Genomic DNA, 17,184 nt, shown 5'->3' on the forward strand with positions numbered 1-17,184 from the left:
GAAGGTATATAGCATACAATAATATACAAAGCGATTCAGGGGGACAAACCCTATGAAGTAGCAGACCAGCTGTTTCACCTTGGCGCTATACAAAGACTTGGCAGGATCTTGTGGGGAAAAAGCAAAACAAAGCCATAGAAAGTGACCTTAGACCGACAAGATATAGATTGAAATTCCAAGAAATTCCAAGACAGGCTGAGCCTTTTGCCAATCCCACGTGTGATCCAACCCCAACCTCGACAAATTCCAATTCCATTCCCTTCCCCTCCCCCTTCCTACCTAACACTAGCTCACCAACCCAATCGACAATCATCCCACGCGCAACCAACAATTCCACATTCCTCATTCCAACGATCAGCGCATAACACATACCAAATACCCCCACCCATCTGGCATGCCAAGCCAATCCCAAAACCGAGACCGATCCGATAAACGAGACCGGGATCGGGATCGGGATCGCGACCGCACACGTGAGCAAGAGCGCTCGCGCCGCCGAGAGAGAGACCGAGAGCGGGACCGTGAATATATCCGTGGTCGTTATGAGGATGATGAAGGCGCAGCATCCAGCCCTGGTAACGCGCGCACCGCAAAATATCGCTTCCGCGGGGAATCAGGGTACGAGTCGAACTCGCATAACGAGCGCGATGATTACGATGAGGAGCGTGAGCGGCGCAGGGAACGGAGGCGCAGACGGAGAGAGGAAGAGGAAGCGGAAGAGAGGGCAGGACTTGTTTATGGGGAGCCTGGGGAGGGGAGGAGACGGGATAGGGAACGGGAACGTGAGAGGGGGAGTCCTAGGGTGAGGGACTCACCTGCTGCATCGCCTACTAAACGGCGAGATCGCGAGAGGCGATATCGCACCGAGGAGAGTGCGAGTCCTACCAGGGAGAGACGGACGAGGGATCTGGATGCTGAGGCTGAGGCCGAGGCGCGTCGACGGAGACGGCGCGAGCGCGAGCGCGAAAGAGAACGAGAGCGCGAGCGGGAAATCGATGCTGCTGCTGCTACGGCGGCGGCAGCGAAGAAACATCGCAGCACGGAGTCTTCGAGTAGTGCAGCGCATCTCTTGAGTGTAGATGCTATGGCCCGTCTTGCTGCTGAGCACGAGGATGCGGATCGCATAGAACAGTCCCGCGCAGAAGATGAGTTGCGTCGGGAACGTCGACGACAGCGGAAGCGAGCTGCTTTGGATGCTGCTGCTGGTGCGGCGCTTGGCGCTGAGGTTGCGCAGGGTCGCTCACGCCATAAAGCGGGCGCAAGAGTCGTGTCTGGTGCTTATCTGGAAGAAGGGCATAGCTCTGATGCGAGGGTTCGGCGTCGTGGTGGTGGTGGACCTGCTATGGATGATCATTGGAAAGACGAGAATAGTTGGGATGGCAGCTCGGAGGGCCGTGGAGGGCTGCCGAGATGGAAATTTTGGTCCAATTGGTCGAAGAGAAAGCGTATTTGGGTCGGATGTCTACTAGCGATCCTCCTCTTGCTTGCCATCATCATCCCAGTTGCACTTGTTGTATCCAAAAAGAGCGACTCGGATTCAAAACCGAGTTCCTCAGACTCTGATGACAGTAGTCCTACCTCTAATCTGGACAGTATCAGCCGCGAAAGCATACCGGTAAGTCTTAAGTTTATCACCTTGATGGAATTTGCTGACAAGATTACTTCAGAGTTACGCCAAGGGCACTGTCTTGGATCCATTTACGTGGTACGAAACCGACGGCTTCAACCTCACTTTTACAAATGCCACCGTGGGTGGTCTTTCAGTAATGGGAATCAACTCAGCTTGGGATGACTCTGCCCGGCCTAATGACAATGTGCCTCCTCTCAACAAGCCGTTCCCTTACGGCTCACAGCCGATCCGTGGGGTCAACCTGGGCGGATGGCTTTCTATAGAACCATTCATTGTCCCGTCCATGTTCAGCAAGTGGCCATCCAGCGCCGGCATCATTGACGAGTATACCTTGACAAAAAAGCTTGGAAACTCCGCGACGGCCACGTTGGAGAAACATTACGCTGAATTTATTTCAGAATCGGACTTGAAGGAAATCACGGATGCCGGACTCGATCATGTCCGCATCCCATACTCTTACTGGGCTGTGAAAACCTACGATGACGACCCATATGTTGCCAAGGTTGCATGGCGTTATCTCCTGCGTGTGATAGAGTGGTGCCGCAAGTATGGACTGCGGGTTAAACTCGACCTCCACGGACTCCCCGGCAGCCAAAATGGCTGGAATCACAGTGGCCGGCAGGGCAGCGTCAACTGGTTGGAGGGTACAGACGGTGACCTTAACCGTAAGAGGTCACTTGAAATTCATGACCAACTTTCACAGTTCTTCGCCCAAGATCGCTACAAGAACGTGGTAACAATTTACGGCCTGGCGAACGAGCCACTGATGCTGTCGCTGCCCGTTGACAAGGTCCTAGATTGGACCCAGGAGGCTGCGGAACTCGTCCGCAAAAATGGTGTGACTGCCACTCTTGTCCTTCATGACGGGTTCCTGAATCTCGCAAAGTGGGATAACATGTTCCCAAACCACCCGGATAACATGTACCTCGACACCCACCAATATACTACCTTCAACACGGGTGAGATCGTGTTGAATCACACCGCCAAGCTCGATGTTATCTGCAATAATTGGTACTCCATGATCAAGGAAATCAATACGACAACTTCTGGGTAAGTAGGACTCATTTTCCATTATAATTTCATACGCTAACACACAGCCAGATGGGGTCCAACTATTTGCGGCGAATGGTCGCAGGCGGACACCGACTGTGCACAATACGTGAACAACGTCGGTCGAGGTGCCCGATGGGAAGGGACCTACGATACCACATCCACAACGGCGTACTGTCCAACAGCGGACCAGGGAACATGCAGCTGCTCGGATGCGAACCAGGACCCATCCGAGTATTCCGCAACCTACAAGAAGTACTTGCAGACATACGCTGAGGCACAGATGTCTGCCTTTGAAACTGCAATGGGGTGGTTTTACTGGACCTGGCGGACGGAGTCCGCGGCTCAGTGGAGTTATCGCACCGCTTGGAAGAATGGATACATGCCTAGCAAGGCATATAGTCCTTCCTTCAAGTGCGGCGATGAAGTGCCGGACTTTTCTGAGGCATCGGAAAGTTTCTAAACGATCCTCCTATATTTACTTGCATTTTTTTGTGTTTTTTGCGTTTCATTTGTTTTTTTTTTGCATAGATACCATGGATAAAGATTAGAATTCTTGCATATAATTGAATGCCTCGATCTGGATATTGGATATCTTTCCTCATCTCTGCCCTTTCTTCAAGTCAAATAACGTCCATCTCACCTCTGATAGCATGCCATGCTATGCCTTCATCTAAGCCTCAAACCACCCTCCAGCCTCCCACACACCAGGCTGATAAACAAGCTCCTCCCGCACCCACTGAAGCCTAACACCCCCAAGCAACCGATCCACCCTCTGGAAATCAATCGGCTTCATGACCCACCCATCAAAGCCCGCATCCATATACAAATTCAGATTCTCTTCGAGCAAGGAAGCCGAAACAGCAAAAATGGGAATGCGAGGTGCAGGTGTAGTCTCATTGGCCAGCTCTTGCTGCTCGTATTCGCGTATCATCTGTGTTGCACCGAGACCATCGACGATGGGCATCTGCAGGTGGGGATTTTAGTATCAGTGTTAATTACATTAAATTGAATCAAGTTAGGAATTGAATTGAATAGGTTGGTGAACGTACTTGTAGATCCATCAGCACTGCGTCGAAACGAGTAGGATGAGCTTTGTAGGCAGACGCGCATTCTTTGCCATTGCTTGTCATGTGCACTGTGTGGCCAAATTTCTCAAGACGCTTTTGCACGATTGAGCTGTTGATCGGGTCGTCTTCTGCGACAAGGACGTGGAGGTTCCAGTCCATTGCGGGTGAGGAGCTTGGTGGGCGGGTAGGATGGTTAGTTGGGGATTTTGTCGTAGGTGAGCTTGAGATGTTTTCTTTGATGGGAGACCTAGGTGCTTCTAATGATTCCTTGGGATCTTGAGTCTGAAGTGAAATGGTTGGTTTATCTGGATTGGTGCTCTGATCGAGCTGTTGGCCAGAAAGTGAGAGGTTTCTCGGTTCACCGGTTTTCAAGCTCACATCGATATTCACGACGGATTCACCTGATTTCATTTCTGGAGTATGACCACATTCACATGGAACAACCCCTTCTTCCTGAGACTTTACGCAACGTGATGATGTACTCTCTTGCTTTGTGTTTCGTTTTCTTTCATCGTCCTGCAGATGGTCGTTTGACGTAGCACACAAGTTCTGCCTTTGACCACTCTTTTCATCTGGTAGAGGAAATGCAAGCTTAATCTTGAAGCAACTTCCCTTCCCTTCTTCAGACTTCAAGCTTAGCTGTCCATTCATATTGCGCACGATTCGGGCGACCAGTGCGAGGCCTAGACCAAGTACACTTTCAGTCTCGAGCACTTGGCCACTCGAAGTTTGCTCATATGACTTAGGATTCTGCATATATCCCTTGTTAGAGACTTGCTCTAGCTCGCAGAACAATGTTTCAACAGTCTCTTGGGACATGCCAGACCCGGTATCGTGTATTGCCACTTCGACACAGATGTGATCCGGCTCTAGCGGCTCAGGTACGATACAAGACTCTATTGTTACAGCTCCGGTAGATGTGTGTTGTACAGCGTTACTGATCAAGTTTGTGATCACCTGGCGTACTCGTCGTTGATCTCCGAGGACGGGAGGTAGGATTGCGTGTTGGACTACCTGCAGGTCGACATTTTTCTGTCTTGCTTCTTCCCAAAATATATCTGTTGCTTCCCTGAGTGTCTCTGTGAGATCGAATGCCTCATCCTTTATCAACCTTTGTCGGTTTTCAGCATTTGTGAGGTCCAGAAGGTCATTAATGATGTATACCAATGACTTGGAAGCTGAGTGGGATCTGGAAATGTGGTCTCGTGTTTCTTGATCCAGGGGGCCATCGAGAACAATTTCCAGATAGTTGATGATGGCATTAAGAGGTGTTCTGAACTCGTGCGCAGAATTAGCGAGTAGAAGCCTCATTAACTGATTGTGCTGTAGGGTAGCCTCCTTCTCTTGCCATATATCAGTGAAAGTGCGATATAGCAAAGACAGAACTGATGCCTTTCCAAAGTCTGCTGACGACCACTCATGCTGTCGACTCGATTTGTCCGAGTCAGACGCGAGGGTATGGCTTTCTAAAACAGCCCGGAAGAAGATGATAAAATCGCGACCGTCGACTGAAAGAGGAACGTAAAGCAGACCGGAAAGATGATGAAAGCCGCGCGAGTAGCTGAGATCCTGAAAATCGGCAGCGATATCTCCGGACCAAAACACAGTGTCATTTTCCTTAGCTTTCATGTATTCAAGCAATGCCAGAACTTCCTGCGAGTCGATTGGTTTCCCCAAGATTTTAACCTCGCCCATAATCGATGCTGCGGCATAATCTGCCCCGAACAGACTGAGAAGATCGCCAGTTGGAGTCTTGATGGCCTGAGTTGTGCTCGTTTGGTTCAGGGAGATATCCGGTTCTCGAAATTGAAACGGTAAGGTGTAGGAAAGACGCTCAATGTTACTCGAAACTGCCTCGGCCACAAACCGACAGATTTTCTGGATGAGCGGATGGAGTCTTTGGTTACTGTCATAGGACTGACATGATATGAGACCCCAAAGCTTGCCAAATACATTGATTTGAATTGACAAACAGGCCTCGACAGGATTTTCGGTGTCTGTTGTTGGGAGCGCTGGTGCAGCAGAGAGATATGTGTTCGACATATCGAGGGCCCTTTTGTTGGTGGAAGCTCGATATAGAAGCTTTGAAGTGCCTTGACTTCCAGAACAAGAGGAACATACAATATTGCGTGTGTATAGTTTCTTCAATGCTTCTGGGAACGTTGATTCCGGGAAATGTATGCCTTCGTATGAAGTTAATCTTGATGAAGTATCAACCGCATCGGCGACCACGATTCCGTTGCGGTCACTATCAAAATGATACATGGTCGTTCTGTCAAATTCAACAAGACGTTGCAAAGTGGTGATGGTATGTTGAACAAGCGTTTCTAGCGTTTGAGCACTTGCAATTCGCTGGAGAATTCGAGGGATCATATTGAGAAGCTCCGAAGAGTCCGGAACTTTGCTGTTTCTGGTATCAAGATCTTTCCCTGAAGGCCTGGAATCATCGAAGAATGCCCCAGAAGTCATATCCAAGCTCCGACCATCTGACGTTATTGCTTGACTCTCGGGATTCTCGAAATCGTGATGATCCTTTGTCCCTCTGCCCTCAGGCTGTAGCTCGCAGATCACATAATTCCTATATAATGTGCTAGTATGCATGGTACACCAAGTACCCTGAGTATCTCCTTCGGATGATAACACAGAAAGGAAGAAAACGTCCGGGCCAGACTCCTCAACTGAGTAGTCATCGCTCAAGACGAATTGAGCATGATCAAGAAAATTCTGTTTTTGCGAGGATTGCAATACATCACAAAATGACGGAAGCTCGAACAGTGTATCAGGGGAATGCCCAATGATTTCCTCGGAGTTATCGCTCGCTATCTGCACTTCAAAACCCCCGTCGGATTCTCTCATCACAACGAGTGCACCGAACGACTGAATAAAAATGTCCTCTTCATCTTGATGCGAGAAGAATATCCCCTTCGTCGTTTTGTGGAAGTCAAGGATGTCACCACCGTTTTGCGCGGTGTTTTTTAATTGTTCCAAAATGTCGAGATTATGGCCGGCGTAGGATTGTCCTTTGAGCTCTGATGAAATCTCACTTCCGCCACTCTGATGTAGTTGAGCGAGATGATCAGGTCTTTTTGAGACACCATCCTCAGCATTCATGTTCTCCCCCGGTAGATTCTTCTGCTGATAGCCCGCTTGTTCGTTGAAGCCTGCACTCCATGTGTCTGAAAAAGGAGATATTGGTGTTTCGAGCTTATCGAGGGAAGGTGTCTGTAGGGCAGATGAAGGGGTGGAATCAAATGAGACGACCGAGCGAACGGGGAAGACTCTCTCCGCCGAGTCAGTGCCTAGCTGAGGTAACTTCAACTTCGGGGATAAGAGCTCGGCTACTGTTGATATCTCAGTCTTGTTGTCGGACATAATAGACATGGTCTTTGGTATAGACAAAGTTCGCGAGAGAGTCTTTCTCCTTCCGGAAAGCTTTTCTTCTTTCTTGCCATTTTGGTCATCCTCATCCTGGTCATCGTAAATGACTGTCCAATCGCCGTTGTCTTTAATGTCGGATGGTGAAGACATATTTCAGTCTTCAATCCTCGAGGGACAAAACAGTTGCGAGATTGGTTTGAACTAATAACACCACCCGTGCTAGCCATAAGCCAGACAGATAATTTGGCAGGAAGCTGGCCACGGAAAAGTAGCGATGTATTCACGCAGTTAGGTATGGACTAGCAACATCAGAGTCATCGTGTATCAAGATGGTTCGAGCAGGACAGGGAGTGTAGGAAAAAAATCAAATGAGATTGAAGAGTATATAGTGGGGGATTGAAAGTGGGGGATTGAAATATCTCCACGAATTTTCATGCTTTGACCAGAGTTACTGAGGGAGTTTCTTCCCCAGCTCATGCTTTCTCCTGATCTTTTAACCTATCATATCAAAAGCCTGAGCCAACGAAACAAGCTTCCTCCCTGGGAGCATGTCCTCGGTTCCCTTGTCCGGTTCGCCGGAGACTACCATCAGAAAATTACACTCGCAATCCTTTGGGCTAGACTCTCAGATCCATGGTATGAGCTTCGGCAAATGGTCTGGTCGATCAAATGGCCTTGGCTTGAAGACCATCCGAGGGGTGCGAACCTTTGAGCGGAGACTCCTCTGCTCTCAGAATTTTGCGAGATTTTGCATGGCGGACAATTCCATGTGTTGCTAAGTATCCTATTCAACGATTTCCAGGGCATTGCCGGCAATTTAGTCAAATTGTAGGATGGCGAGACTCGGCGACTCCGGACCAGGACCATAGAACATGACATGGAAGTGCCTGTTCCGGCCCATCGGAATCAGCTCAGCTGGAACAGAAGATACCCCACACATTCCACAAAAGATGAGTGGTCTGCTCAGCTAGTATGCAACGTGTTGCATGGCAAATTTGAAACCGGATTTGACAACTGGATTCTCAATTAGCTTCTGTCTTGCCGTATCAAGTATCGAGATGAAGTCGGAATAGACCAAAGAGGCTGAGTTAGTCCACTCATCAGTATCAGATAGAGACATATCGCACCATTGTAATGGGGCCCAAGACCCCCTCTCCATAGCAGCAACAGTTACTACCTAGAAGCGTAGGTACTTCAATCGGACCAAAATGCCGAGCCCAATTGTGAAATCGTCCTATGTAGAATTGGACGGAGATCTAACTCGCGGGCATTGTTTCCGGATACATGGGAGGCGTGAGGCCAGTCATAAAGCAACCAAGGTTCCACCAATCTTTGACCTGCAGCAACCCTAGGCCGATGAAGGGGAACGAAGGATACGGAGAGTAGCAAGAAGTTCAAGGGATGTACGAGATAAACCAATAAAATAATAATATCAAACAAGAAGTGAGAAAGATTTAGCAGAGTTACTTCAAACACATTCCTCGCGCCAACCGAAATTCCCCAAAAAGTCCTTTCCAAGTACCATTTCATAATTTCATACCGTACCGCCGAGGTGATTGATTACCAGCGTCGACCATAAACCGAGTCTTCAGTTCGTGGCCGGTTAGGCTGGACCTCCTTTCCCCGGCTGCGCGGGTCAGAGTGTGTTGACTCCCGAGAGGAGGAATGAACAGGCTCAGTTTCATCCCCATTATTCAGCAGTCGAGTAGGCTGATTGAAGTCCAGAAGACTCTGGTTGTCCGTGAATCGTGATTCTGCATCACGACCGAAGAGCGCCATCATGTCACGCACGGTAAGCTTGCCAGCGCCAGCCTTGCCCTCGATAGTAGCATTGGCCAGTTCGCGCTTGCGGTCCTGCAGGGCAATAATGCGTTCTTCCACGGTACCCTTGATAACCATCTTGTAAATTTTTACGTCGACAGTTTGATTCAGACGATGGACACGATCGATAGCTTGCTCCTCCACGAACTAGATTCAGGGTTAGCACAATGCGGAATAAATTGGAGAAATTTGCAACTTACGGGATTCCAGAATGGCTCCAAGATGACGACGCGACTAGCGGCTGTCAAATTCAGGCCTAACGCACCGGCACGCAGACTGCAGAGCAGCACACGAGTGCCACTATTGTTTCGGAGCTTTTCGAGACTGGCCTCGCGGTGGGTATTGGTCATTCCACCATCGTAGCGGGCAAAGCCAATATTAGCACTCTTCAAGAAGGGCTCAATCTTATCAAGCATGGATGTGAAGACGGAGAAGACGATGAACTTGAAATCTGGTGCCTCGCGGTTGAGAATCCGCATAAGATGGCGGATCTTGGTGGATGGAAGCTCTCCGTTTTCTCCTTCATCGTTGTAGATGTCCTCGGCTTCGGAATCGCTTTCATCCTCAGAATCACTTATAATGATTGGTTTGCTCTTCCTCCTGGAGGGCGATTCGATCTCATCATCAGTTTCGTCGTCCGAGACGAGCCATTCACCACCTCCTTCGGCATTTTCATCGTCTGAACCACCTGCTTTCCCGAGGCTAGGCATCTTGCGCTCATCATCAGGTACAACCCAATCACCTTCCTCTTCATCTTCGTCGTCACTGTCAAGAATTACTCGTCGGTTTTTGCGAGAACGAGCGATCTGGGCAGCTGATTTGCGGGCTGATGGGGAATCTAGAACATCAGGTTTCTTGTGGCTCTTCTTTTTCTTCTTCTTATCTGTGCCCATAACATTGGTATTCAGATCCGCTTCACATTCACCACATCGACTGGCACCGGCCTTTATTTCGCCTGGATTCAGGTCGGTTTGGCAAACATCGCATTTCTTTGCGACAACGCTCATTGCTCCAAAGAGATCAGCCATGCTGTCAAGGTCATCCGGCTTTGGCTGTGTTGACTGGCTGTTCGTATTGCCATTCTGCAAAAGAATATCCTTGTCCTTGGCCAAGTCACCCTTGACCAAGTCGGGGTGATTACAAGCCTGGCGAAGACGTAACAACAGAACCAAAGCTCCAGCGTAATCGACCTTAGCACCGCCCATCATTTTCTCAAGACTATTCTCCGTCCGCTGTTCGAGGCGTTTGTAGAAGTTCAATTCTCCAGGCATGAATTCGGGCTCGACCTTGATGACCTCTCGCTTAGTGATGTGGAATCCATTCGAGGACTTCTTTGGCTTGCCGTCTGCTTCTTCTTCTTCGCCAGGCTTCACATTGTCGTTGAGTCTGAGGACATCCTTCGTGCGCCGTTTCATAAAAGCCTTCAAATAGACCTGTAGTCGCTGAATGGCGAGACCTCCACGGCCATTATTCAGAGGCCGGCTGATTTGATCTCTCCATGCGGCCAAATCGTCATAGGGCTTCACACGAAGGAATTTGATCAGGCTCTGCAACTCATCCAGGTTGTTTTGCAATGGCGTTCCTGTCAAGCACCAACGGTATTGGGCATCCAATGCATATGCGGACTGTGTAGCTTTGGCGTTACGATTCTTGATCGTGTGCGCTTCGTCGAGAATGATACGGTACCAATGAACAGCGAAAATGCCTGACTTTTTGGCCTTGTCTGATGCCGAGGAGTTGAATTCGGAGGTGAGAGTTCCGTACGTTGTGATGACAACATCGTATTTGTCCAACGTTGTTGAAGCCTTTGCGCGTGTTGCACCGTGATAGATGCAAACACTCAACTTGTGAGACGGCTCAATTTTATCCTTGATTTCCGCCTCCCATTGCTTGATGAGTGCAAGAGGCGCAATTACTAGAGTAGAAGCAATGCAGTTTGGGGGCAGCTTGGTCGTCTTGCCGTCGGATTCGGTGTTATCGCTGTGTTCGTGGTCGGATTTACGGTTTTTGAGCAGCAAAGCAATCGTTTGCACTGTTTTGCCCAAACCCATATCATCTGCAAGGATTCCACCTTTGGGGAAAATTCCTTTGCTCGTCTTTCGGCCAGTCTCTTTGTCACACATCCATCTCACGCCTTCAACTTGATGAGGAAGGAGGGTCACTCTCAAGCCTTCGACGAATCCGTCTTCTTCATCGTCAGAATCCTCCTCTTCTTCTTCATCCTCTGCTGCCTCATCGTCTTCTTCATCTTGTTTGACAACTTCGTCGTTTTGCTCAGTCTTGGCAGATGAATCATCTTCAGACTTGTCATCACTATCCTTTGGGTCATTAACCGTGACCCCTTGAAGTTGAGCTGCAAGATCATCGAGGTCATCAATCGCTTGTTCCTTCTTCTTGTCCACAACGACTTCATCTTTCTTCTTTTGCGATGTCTTCTTCGACTTCTTCTTTCCACTCTTTTTCTTCTTGCCTTTAAGTTTCACCTCAGCGTTGTCCTCATCGTCCTCGAATGCGCCTTCAAGCAAAGCTTTGATGTTCTCGTTTGCCATAGCCGTATCCACATAGCCATCCATATCCATAGCCCCGAATTTTGACGGCGAATAGGCGCTTGCTCTTGGAACAGGATCAGTAATATCGCGTGTGAGGTCGATAAATTTCTGCAGGTTCTTCGACGCGCCTCCCATCTTCGATGGAACAGGCTTGGATTGATAGATAGGCCTAGGAGCCCGAGGAGTTGACCAAGTGACATTTTCAGGGCGCTTAATACTAACTGCACCATGCTGGAATCCTCCGCGAGGGTTGTTGTAGGCCGATGGCGCCACCGGCTTGAATGGATCCCATGGCTCGCTTCGCTTCACTGACGGCGTAGCGACTGTGGCACCCGAAGTGCCCGGTGGGCGATAACCTTGAGGTGCAGCACTTGACTGACCTTGGCGTGATTGTGGCTGATGTTGCGGCTGCGGCCGAGGGGCGGGTCGATGGTGTTCGGCGCGAGATTGATTCGGTTTCGGAATGTTGAAAAGGTGGTTTGATCTGTGTTGTGGGCGGCCGAGCGGTGAGGGTTTTCCGAATTCAGGTTCCTGGACATGCGCGGGGTGAGGCTGGGTGTTTGGTTTTCCCCCTGGTGTGAGGGGCTCCAATGGAGCGTTGCTTTCTCTAGCCATGTTGCTTTAACGAGCAGTGTGGTTTGGACGATTTCTTGTCAGATAGGTAATAGATTTGTTGAATTCACTAGATCAAAAAGTCTGGAATGATCCGGTCTTTGGGCATTAAGACGCAAAGAGGAATCTCAGAGCACTGAAATTTAAAGTTAGGATTGGTTCTTTGTGTGTAGGCTCGACGACTTCGGAAACCTTGGGGACTAGGAATTGAAGTTTCGAATCCAAAGAATGATGTGAGTTCAATAGTGCAGGGCAAACTAACCCTTATATCATGCTTTGAATGCGATGTGTTTTGTCGTTGGTGGGGGTTTGCAAACATCAAAGGAAAAGGAGTCGTTATCGATTCCAAGAAGGTTATCGCTTTGTTTGGGGTCGGCCTAGCAACCGGTGATGCCTCAGGCAGAAGTCCGGAACATCGTATCCAAAATGTTGAGAGGCATAGTCCCGCATTATGCACGATACATCACAGCACCGATTGCAAACCGTCCTGGATATGCAGGCCAGGATTGAATACCTACCTAGCTTCTGTTGACCGCCATGATCCAATTTTCCCGAGGATCTCCGTGTCTCTTCTCTACGCTGTCATATAATATTAACCTTGCTAGTTCTCACCCGGAAATATTGCACATTATCCTCTTCTGGTGTACATTGTTCCGCATATCATTCGTCATAAAACTTCACATTCATTCCCTACAACTATACCTCTCGTCTATGAGCACTGAATCGCTTATATTTCCCTGAGATAGTTGTATACTTCACGAATGGTCATCAATCCACATCGTCAACAGACATGTTCCTTCGGACCACTATGTGCGGAAGGGCGGAGCACACATGGCTTATGGAAATATTTTACTATGTATCTTGAATCTTGAGGTTGCGATCTCACATTACCGGGTAGCTATCACAGTTTATGATTTATTATTCCCACCGTGCTAGTTACGAAACTGTGTGTTACACCCCTGGAGAAAGAAAAAAATGTATACCAAACATGTTATGTCTTCCAGCATCATCTCATGCGAACCATCCGGATGACCAGATTGTGAAAGTTATAATTGCTAGACGCAAAGGTCCTTCATCTATAAATTTACTTCCGACTCATTCTCACTTCACCTCTGTTTTCTTGTGCTCTACTTTAGACATCTTGTCTTTTCAAACAAACTATTCTCAACTACTTGTGTCTTGTCTTTTCACCAACAGCTTCCACTTGATGTATAGTCTTTTTATTCCTGAAACACCATAGCATTTCCATTATGCTAAGGGATGAAGGCAAGGTCTTCAACCGAACAGTCCCCGGCTTGCCTTGCGAGGACCTGGTGGTGCGTCTCTGCGAGCAACAAGGCCTCCACTTCAATACCCTGACCTACTCTGCGCGCGCCGAGAATTCCTTAATCAAGTACAATAATGTAACAATTGAGGAGGCCCACGTACAACTATTCTTCCGCCTCGAGGTTGGGGGAAGAACGAACAACACCATCCGTATCCCCAAGGTCTACTATGCTTTTGAAGCGGGTGGCAGAGGCCAGGGATTTACCTACGTCATTATGGAACACATCGATCTCGATTACGAAAAGACCACTTTCATCTCATAAAATAGAAAATGTCATTCGCGATTTGACCAGTCCCCGACCACCACCTGGTGCCTTTTGGAGCTCAATCCGTCAAGAACGTAGACATCACTTCTTCTGATATAGAAGCAATTTCCCAATTGATCAAAACGGCCAGCTTTGGGCTGTCAATTTTTCTCAAACTGGAGTTCTGCTGAACTTCTTCCTGCGGTTTGAGTGACTTGTGCGTTATGACCCCATCCCAAAAGCGAACATCAGAGTCCGCATTGGAGGAGCTTTGGAGTGATCCTGCTGTCAAAGTGATAAAACCTCGTGGCACACTTGGCCGTGCTAGCCTTTTGGGCAAAACTACTTTTGTATGCACATGTTGACTTCTAATTCTATTACTCATCTCATCTCTAGACATCCGTCAAAGAAATCGTTTACGCTAATGCTGAAGCATTCATTTCGCATTTTAGGAACCACAAGTCCTTCTTGGTGCAAGATGACAGCAGCCTTTCAGCATACACATTTGTAAAAACAAAAAACAATTTCTAGTGTGAAACTACTTATAGCGCCGTGCGACAGTCAAATCAACAGGGATTTACTGCTCTAACAACAATCCCATTTGGCATATCTAGCGCTTTCTTCTAGGTCTCCTTCCACATAGATGGTACCCTATATATCAAAGTCAGCTGGTGATCAGTTGAGAGCACTATCAATACTCACAAAACCTCAATGACAGCACATCTCCCACCCTGAACAACAGCGGTCGCTTCTTTGATAGCAGGATCGAGCTCGCTTTGCGTAGTGACTTTCGCACCCCAAGCCTTGCCAGAAGCAGCAGCGATTCCAGGATAATCGGGAGAAGGGTCAAACGAGATATTGAGATCTGCACTAAGTCAGCCACTGTGCACAAGATGAATTTTTAGTTAGATCTGACTGACCTCGTCTGTTTGACTTCGACGATAAACCGTCCTTGTGGACCAAAAGTGCAGACACTTTTGGTGCGTTCCATCCACCATTATTGAGCACAATGAGGAGAAAGGGAATATCGTACCGCCTTGCGATCCAATAGACGCTTTCCATCTGCGAGAACAGATAAACCCCGTCACCGACACTGGGCATTCGTTAGATATTATTGAAGACTTCCCACACTCTCAAGTACTTACATTGCACAGATGAATGAGCCGGGCTTGCCTAGCTTGACGCCGAGTGCTGCACCACCTCCCCATCCCAGACCACCTGCACCGCTGGCAATCAGACTTCCTGGCTAAAATTTAATTAGCATTGAGTGAGTAGTTTGGTATAAATACATACCCTGGTCAGGTTCAAATGGTGAATGAGATGTCCTGCATTGGTTACTGCCTCCAAAACGTAAATAGTCTCTTCGGGGAGAGAATCTCGCAGTCTTGATGCCAGGTATGGCACACTGACTATACCATCTTCCGGTGGTGATTCAAGTGCTAGTAGGGCTTTTCTCCAGGCTTTATAGTTCTTTGATCGGTCTTTAAACTCTCGGATATAATTAGCCTGGTCGATGTCCTGGTTATCCAGGAAAGCATTGATTTGTTGAAGTGCAATTCCACAGCCAACCTTAAGCTTACGAATGGCGTTGATTGAAAATACTGATACATCGTTGTTAGAAAAAAGCAGGAAACGGTGAGCCCTCTGATCGATAAGTGAACTTACGTGGCATCTGTTGTTTGAGCGGATCGACATCTAGATGGAATATTTTGGTGCCTGCAGCGCCTGTCAGAAAATCATTTTAAGCGTTGGTTTCTCAGCTTTCTTACCGCTCCGAGGCTTTCCAGCAGTAGGGATCCAAGGCACATCACAATCGAGAATAAGAATAACGTCGGCCTTCAGAACTTCTGGATGAGTTGTGACAGTGACGCCGCGATATGCTTCGTGGTCACTTCGCAGGGAAACGTCCGAGCCAACCATCTCCACAACGTTGATTGGAAGTTTGTCACAAAGCTCAGCTAGGAGGGCCGGTGCTTTGAGATTCCGACCAAGATAACCCGTGATGACAAGCGGTCGCTTTGCGTCCATGAGCGCCCTCGCAATTAATTCCACGTCTATTGTTGTCAGCGATGTGAAGATTTAGCCTGGGTAGCTATCAACCTACCTTGCTCTGGCAATGCGCTTGGAGTGACTGGACTGAGAATTTCTCCGTCTAGGCATTCCTTTCCCACGCGCTGCATGGTAGATTTGGTTAGTAGAAGTTTTTGTTTAGTTCAATGACACTGAATACATACTTCTTCGAGTACCTCTCTCGCAGCCATTAGATATGTCGGGCCTTTAGGGTCAGATGTAGCAAACTGTAAAGCTCGCGAGACCATCTGCTTGATATTGCGTCCGGTCTTTATTTCAGCTGTGTATCTGCAGTATTGTCGGACAATCGCTGCTTGGTCGGGTACATCTTGCAGCCAATGGATGAACCTGTAGTAGTGTCAGTAGGCTCAATGTGAATGTTAGTTCTTGGGCTTGCTCACTCTGTTCTAGAACCCAACAATTCGCCATTCTGCGTAAAAGGACTCAAGCCAGCAAAACACAAGACAGGGACTCTGCTAACGGAGGCATTATGTATGGACTGTCCCATAGCGAGAGTTCCACAGTCGACATGCACAATCACACATTGCTTGCCACAAGTTAGCGAAAATCAAATGATGTGATCGACATGGTAACTGACCGGCACTCCTGTAGCTTGAGCATATCCTAGTGCAGCTGATAGCGCAACTAGCTCAGAAGGACAGGTAATAATGTTTGGGAAATTGAGGTTATTTTCTATTATAATTTAGCACTGGTATTATTGAGTATTGGATAACCTATCCGGTACTCACCTTGCTTGGCTTTGATCATCGCTTCCAACATCGCGGGATGGTCGCTCCCCCTATCGGACTCGTCAAAAAACGTCAAATTGGTGGATTTAAGGGACTCACAGGTTGACAAAGCAGTGAGTGATGCCGGCCTCAGCTGCGATAAAGGTTAGCTTTTCTAATGGGCCTCGTAGAGCTATGATCACATACACAGCGCCTCGAAGAAATTCTCAGCTGCCGATGTGAGACTGCCATCTTTGACAATCGCGCCCTCATCGTCGCTCTCTTCCTTCTTTCGTTTCTGGGGTACTCTTTTCGACTTCATTGTTTAGGCCCTGAAATTGAGTTGCAATTGACGGTGGTAGAGGGGATGTGCAAATTTAGATGCCAACTAACCCCTTGGATATCTGCGAGGGCTATGCAGCTCTATATATGAACCCCCCATAGTAGCACAGCATATACGTAGTATCCAGGCCAATCATTTTCAATTATCCATCGTAATTCCGCTATTTATGGGGCTTTTAAAGTACCTCCGCAAAATTATACGACTATGGGGTATCCTAGAAGGATCGGCGTTTTCACCGGCATTTAATGTGTGTGTCTTGGAATCCCCACGATTGACTATCAAATATCGAAGAAGTAAATGGTACAACTCCATAGATTTATGTTGGAATAGCAATTTCTATGAAATCCGAAGCTCCTTATCATTAT

At 48.1% G+C, this 17,184-nt stretch overlaps 6 protein-coding genes across 6 annotated transcripts; 3 read left to right on the forward strand and 3 right to left on the reverse strand.

The window, feature by feature from the left end:
* Positions 1–394: 394 nt before the first annotated feature.
* exg2 (putative exo-beta-1,3-glucanase) lies at positions 395–3,140 on the forward strand (the record flags this gene model as incomplete). Its single annotated transcript, XM_057254217.1, has 3 exons — positions 395–1,612; positions 1,665–2,677; positions 2,729–3,140. 3 exons carry the CDS (start codon positions 395–397, stop codon positions 3,138–3,140), a joined length of 2,643 nt encoding a protein of 880 aa, XP_057108079.1.
* Positions 3,141–3,350: 210 nt separating this feature from the next.
* Positions 3,351–7,275, reverse strand: N7479_006524 (hybrid sensor histidine kinase/response regulator; the record flags this gene model as incomplete). Its single annotated transcript, XM_057254218.1, has 2 exons — positions 3,351–3,644; positions 3,730–7,275. The coding sequence occupies 2 exons, from the start codon at positions 7,273–7,275 to the stop codon at positions 3,351–3,353; spliced, it is 3,840 nt and encodes a 1,279-aa protein (XP_057108080.1).
* Positions 7,276–8,685: 1,410 nt separating this feature from the next.
* On the reverse strand, positions 8,686–12,110 carry N7479_006525 (putative SNF2 family helicase/ATPase; the record flags this gene model as incomplete). Its single annotated transcript, XM_057254219.1, has 2 exons — positions 8,686–9,093; positions 9,147–12,110. The coding sequence occupies 2 exons, from the start codon at positions 12,108–12,110 to the stop codon at positions 8,686–8,688; spliced, it is 3,372 nt and encodes a 1,123-aa protein (XP_057108081.1).
* Positions 12,111–13,357: 1,247 nt separating this feature from the next.
* On the forward strand, positions 13,358–13,696 carry N7479_006526 (uncharacterized protein; the record flags this gene model as incomplete). The annotated part of the gene is made up of 1 exon (XM_057254220.1): positions 13,358–13,696. One exon carries the CDS (start codon positions 13,358–13,360, stop codon positions 13,694–13,696), a length of 339 nt encoding a protein of 112 aa, XP_057108082.1.
* A 206-nt stretch (positions 13,697–13,902) lies between these two features.
* Positions 13,903–14,209, forward strand: N7479_006527 (uncharacterized protein; the record flags this gene model as incomplete). The annotated part of the gene is made up of 2 exons (XM_057254221.1): positions 13,903–14,028; positions 14,075–14,209. The coding sequence occupies 2 exons, from the start codon at positions 13,903–13,905 to the stop codon at positions 14,207–14,209; spliced, it is 261 nt and encodes an 86-aa protein (XP_057108083.1).
* A 92-nt stretch (positions 14,210–14,301) lies between these two features.
* On the reverse strand, positions 14,302–16,798 carry N7479_006528 (uncharacterized protein; the record flags this gene model as incomplete). Its single annotated transcript, XM_057254222.1, has 14 exons — positions 14,302–14,329; positions 14,381–14,543; positions 14,599–14,771; positions 14,824–14,924; positions 14,972–15,279; positions 15,344–15,394; positions 15,448–15,732; positions 15,783–15,852; positions 15,913–16,096; positions 16,150–16,295; positions 16,347–16,441; positions 16,498–16,547; positions 16,597–16,630; positions 16,684–16,798. 14 exons carry the CDS (start codon positions 16,796–16,798, stop codon positions 14,302–14,304), a joined length of 1,803 nt encoding a protein of 600 aa, XP_057108084.1.
* Between the last annotated feature and the right edge of the window lie 386 nt (positions 16,799–17,184).

Source organism: Penicillium vulpinum, assembly GCF_028829585.1.
Source record: "Penicillium vulpinum strain IBT 29486 chromosome Unknown utg000003l_segment0_segment0, whole genome shotgun sequence".
NCBI classification, from domain to species: Eukaryota; Fungi; Ascomycota; class Eurotiomycetes; order Eurotiales; family Aspergillaceae; genus Penicillium; species Penicillium vulpinum.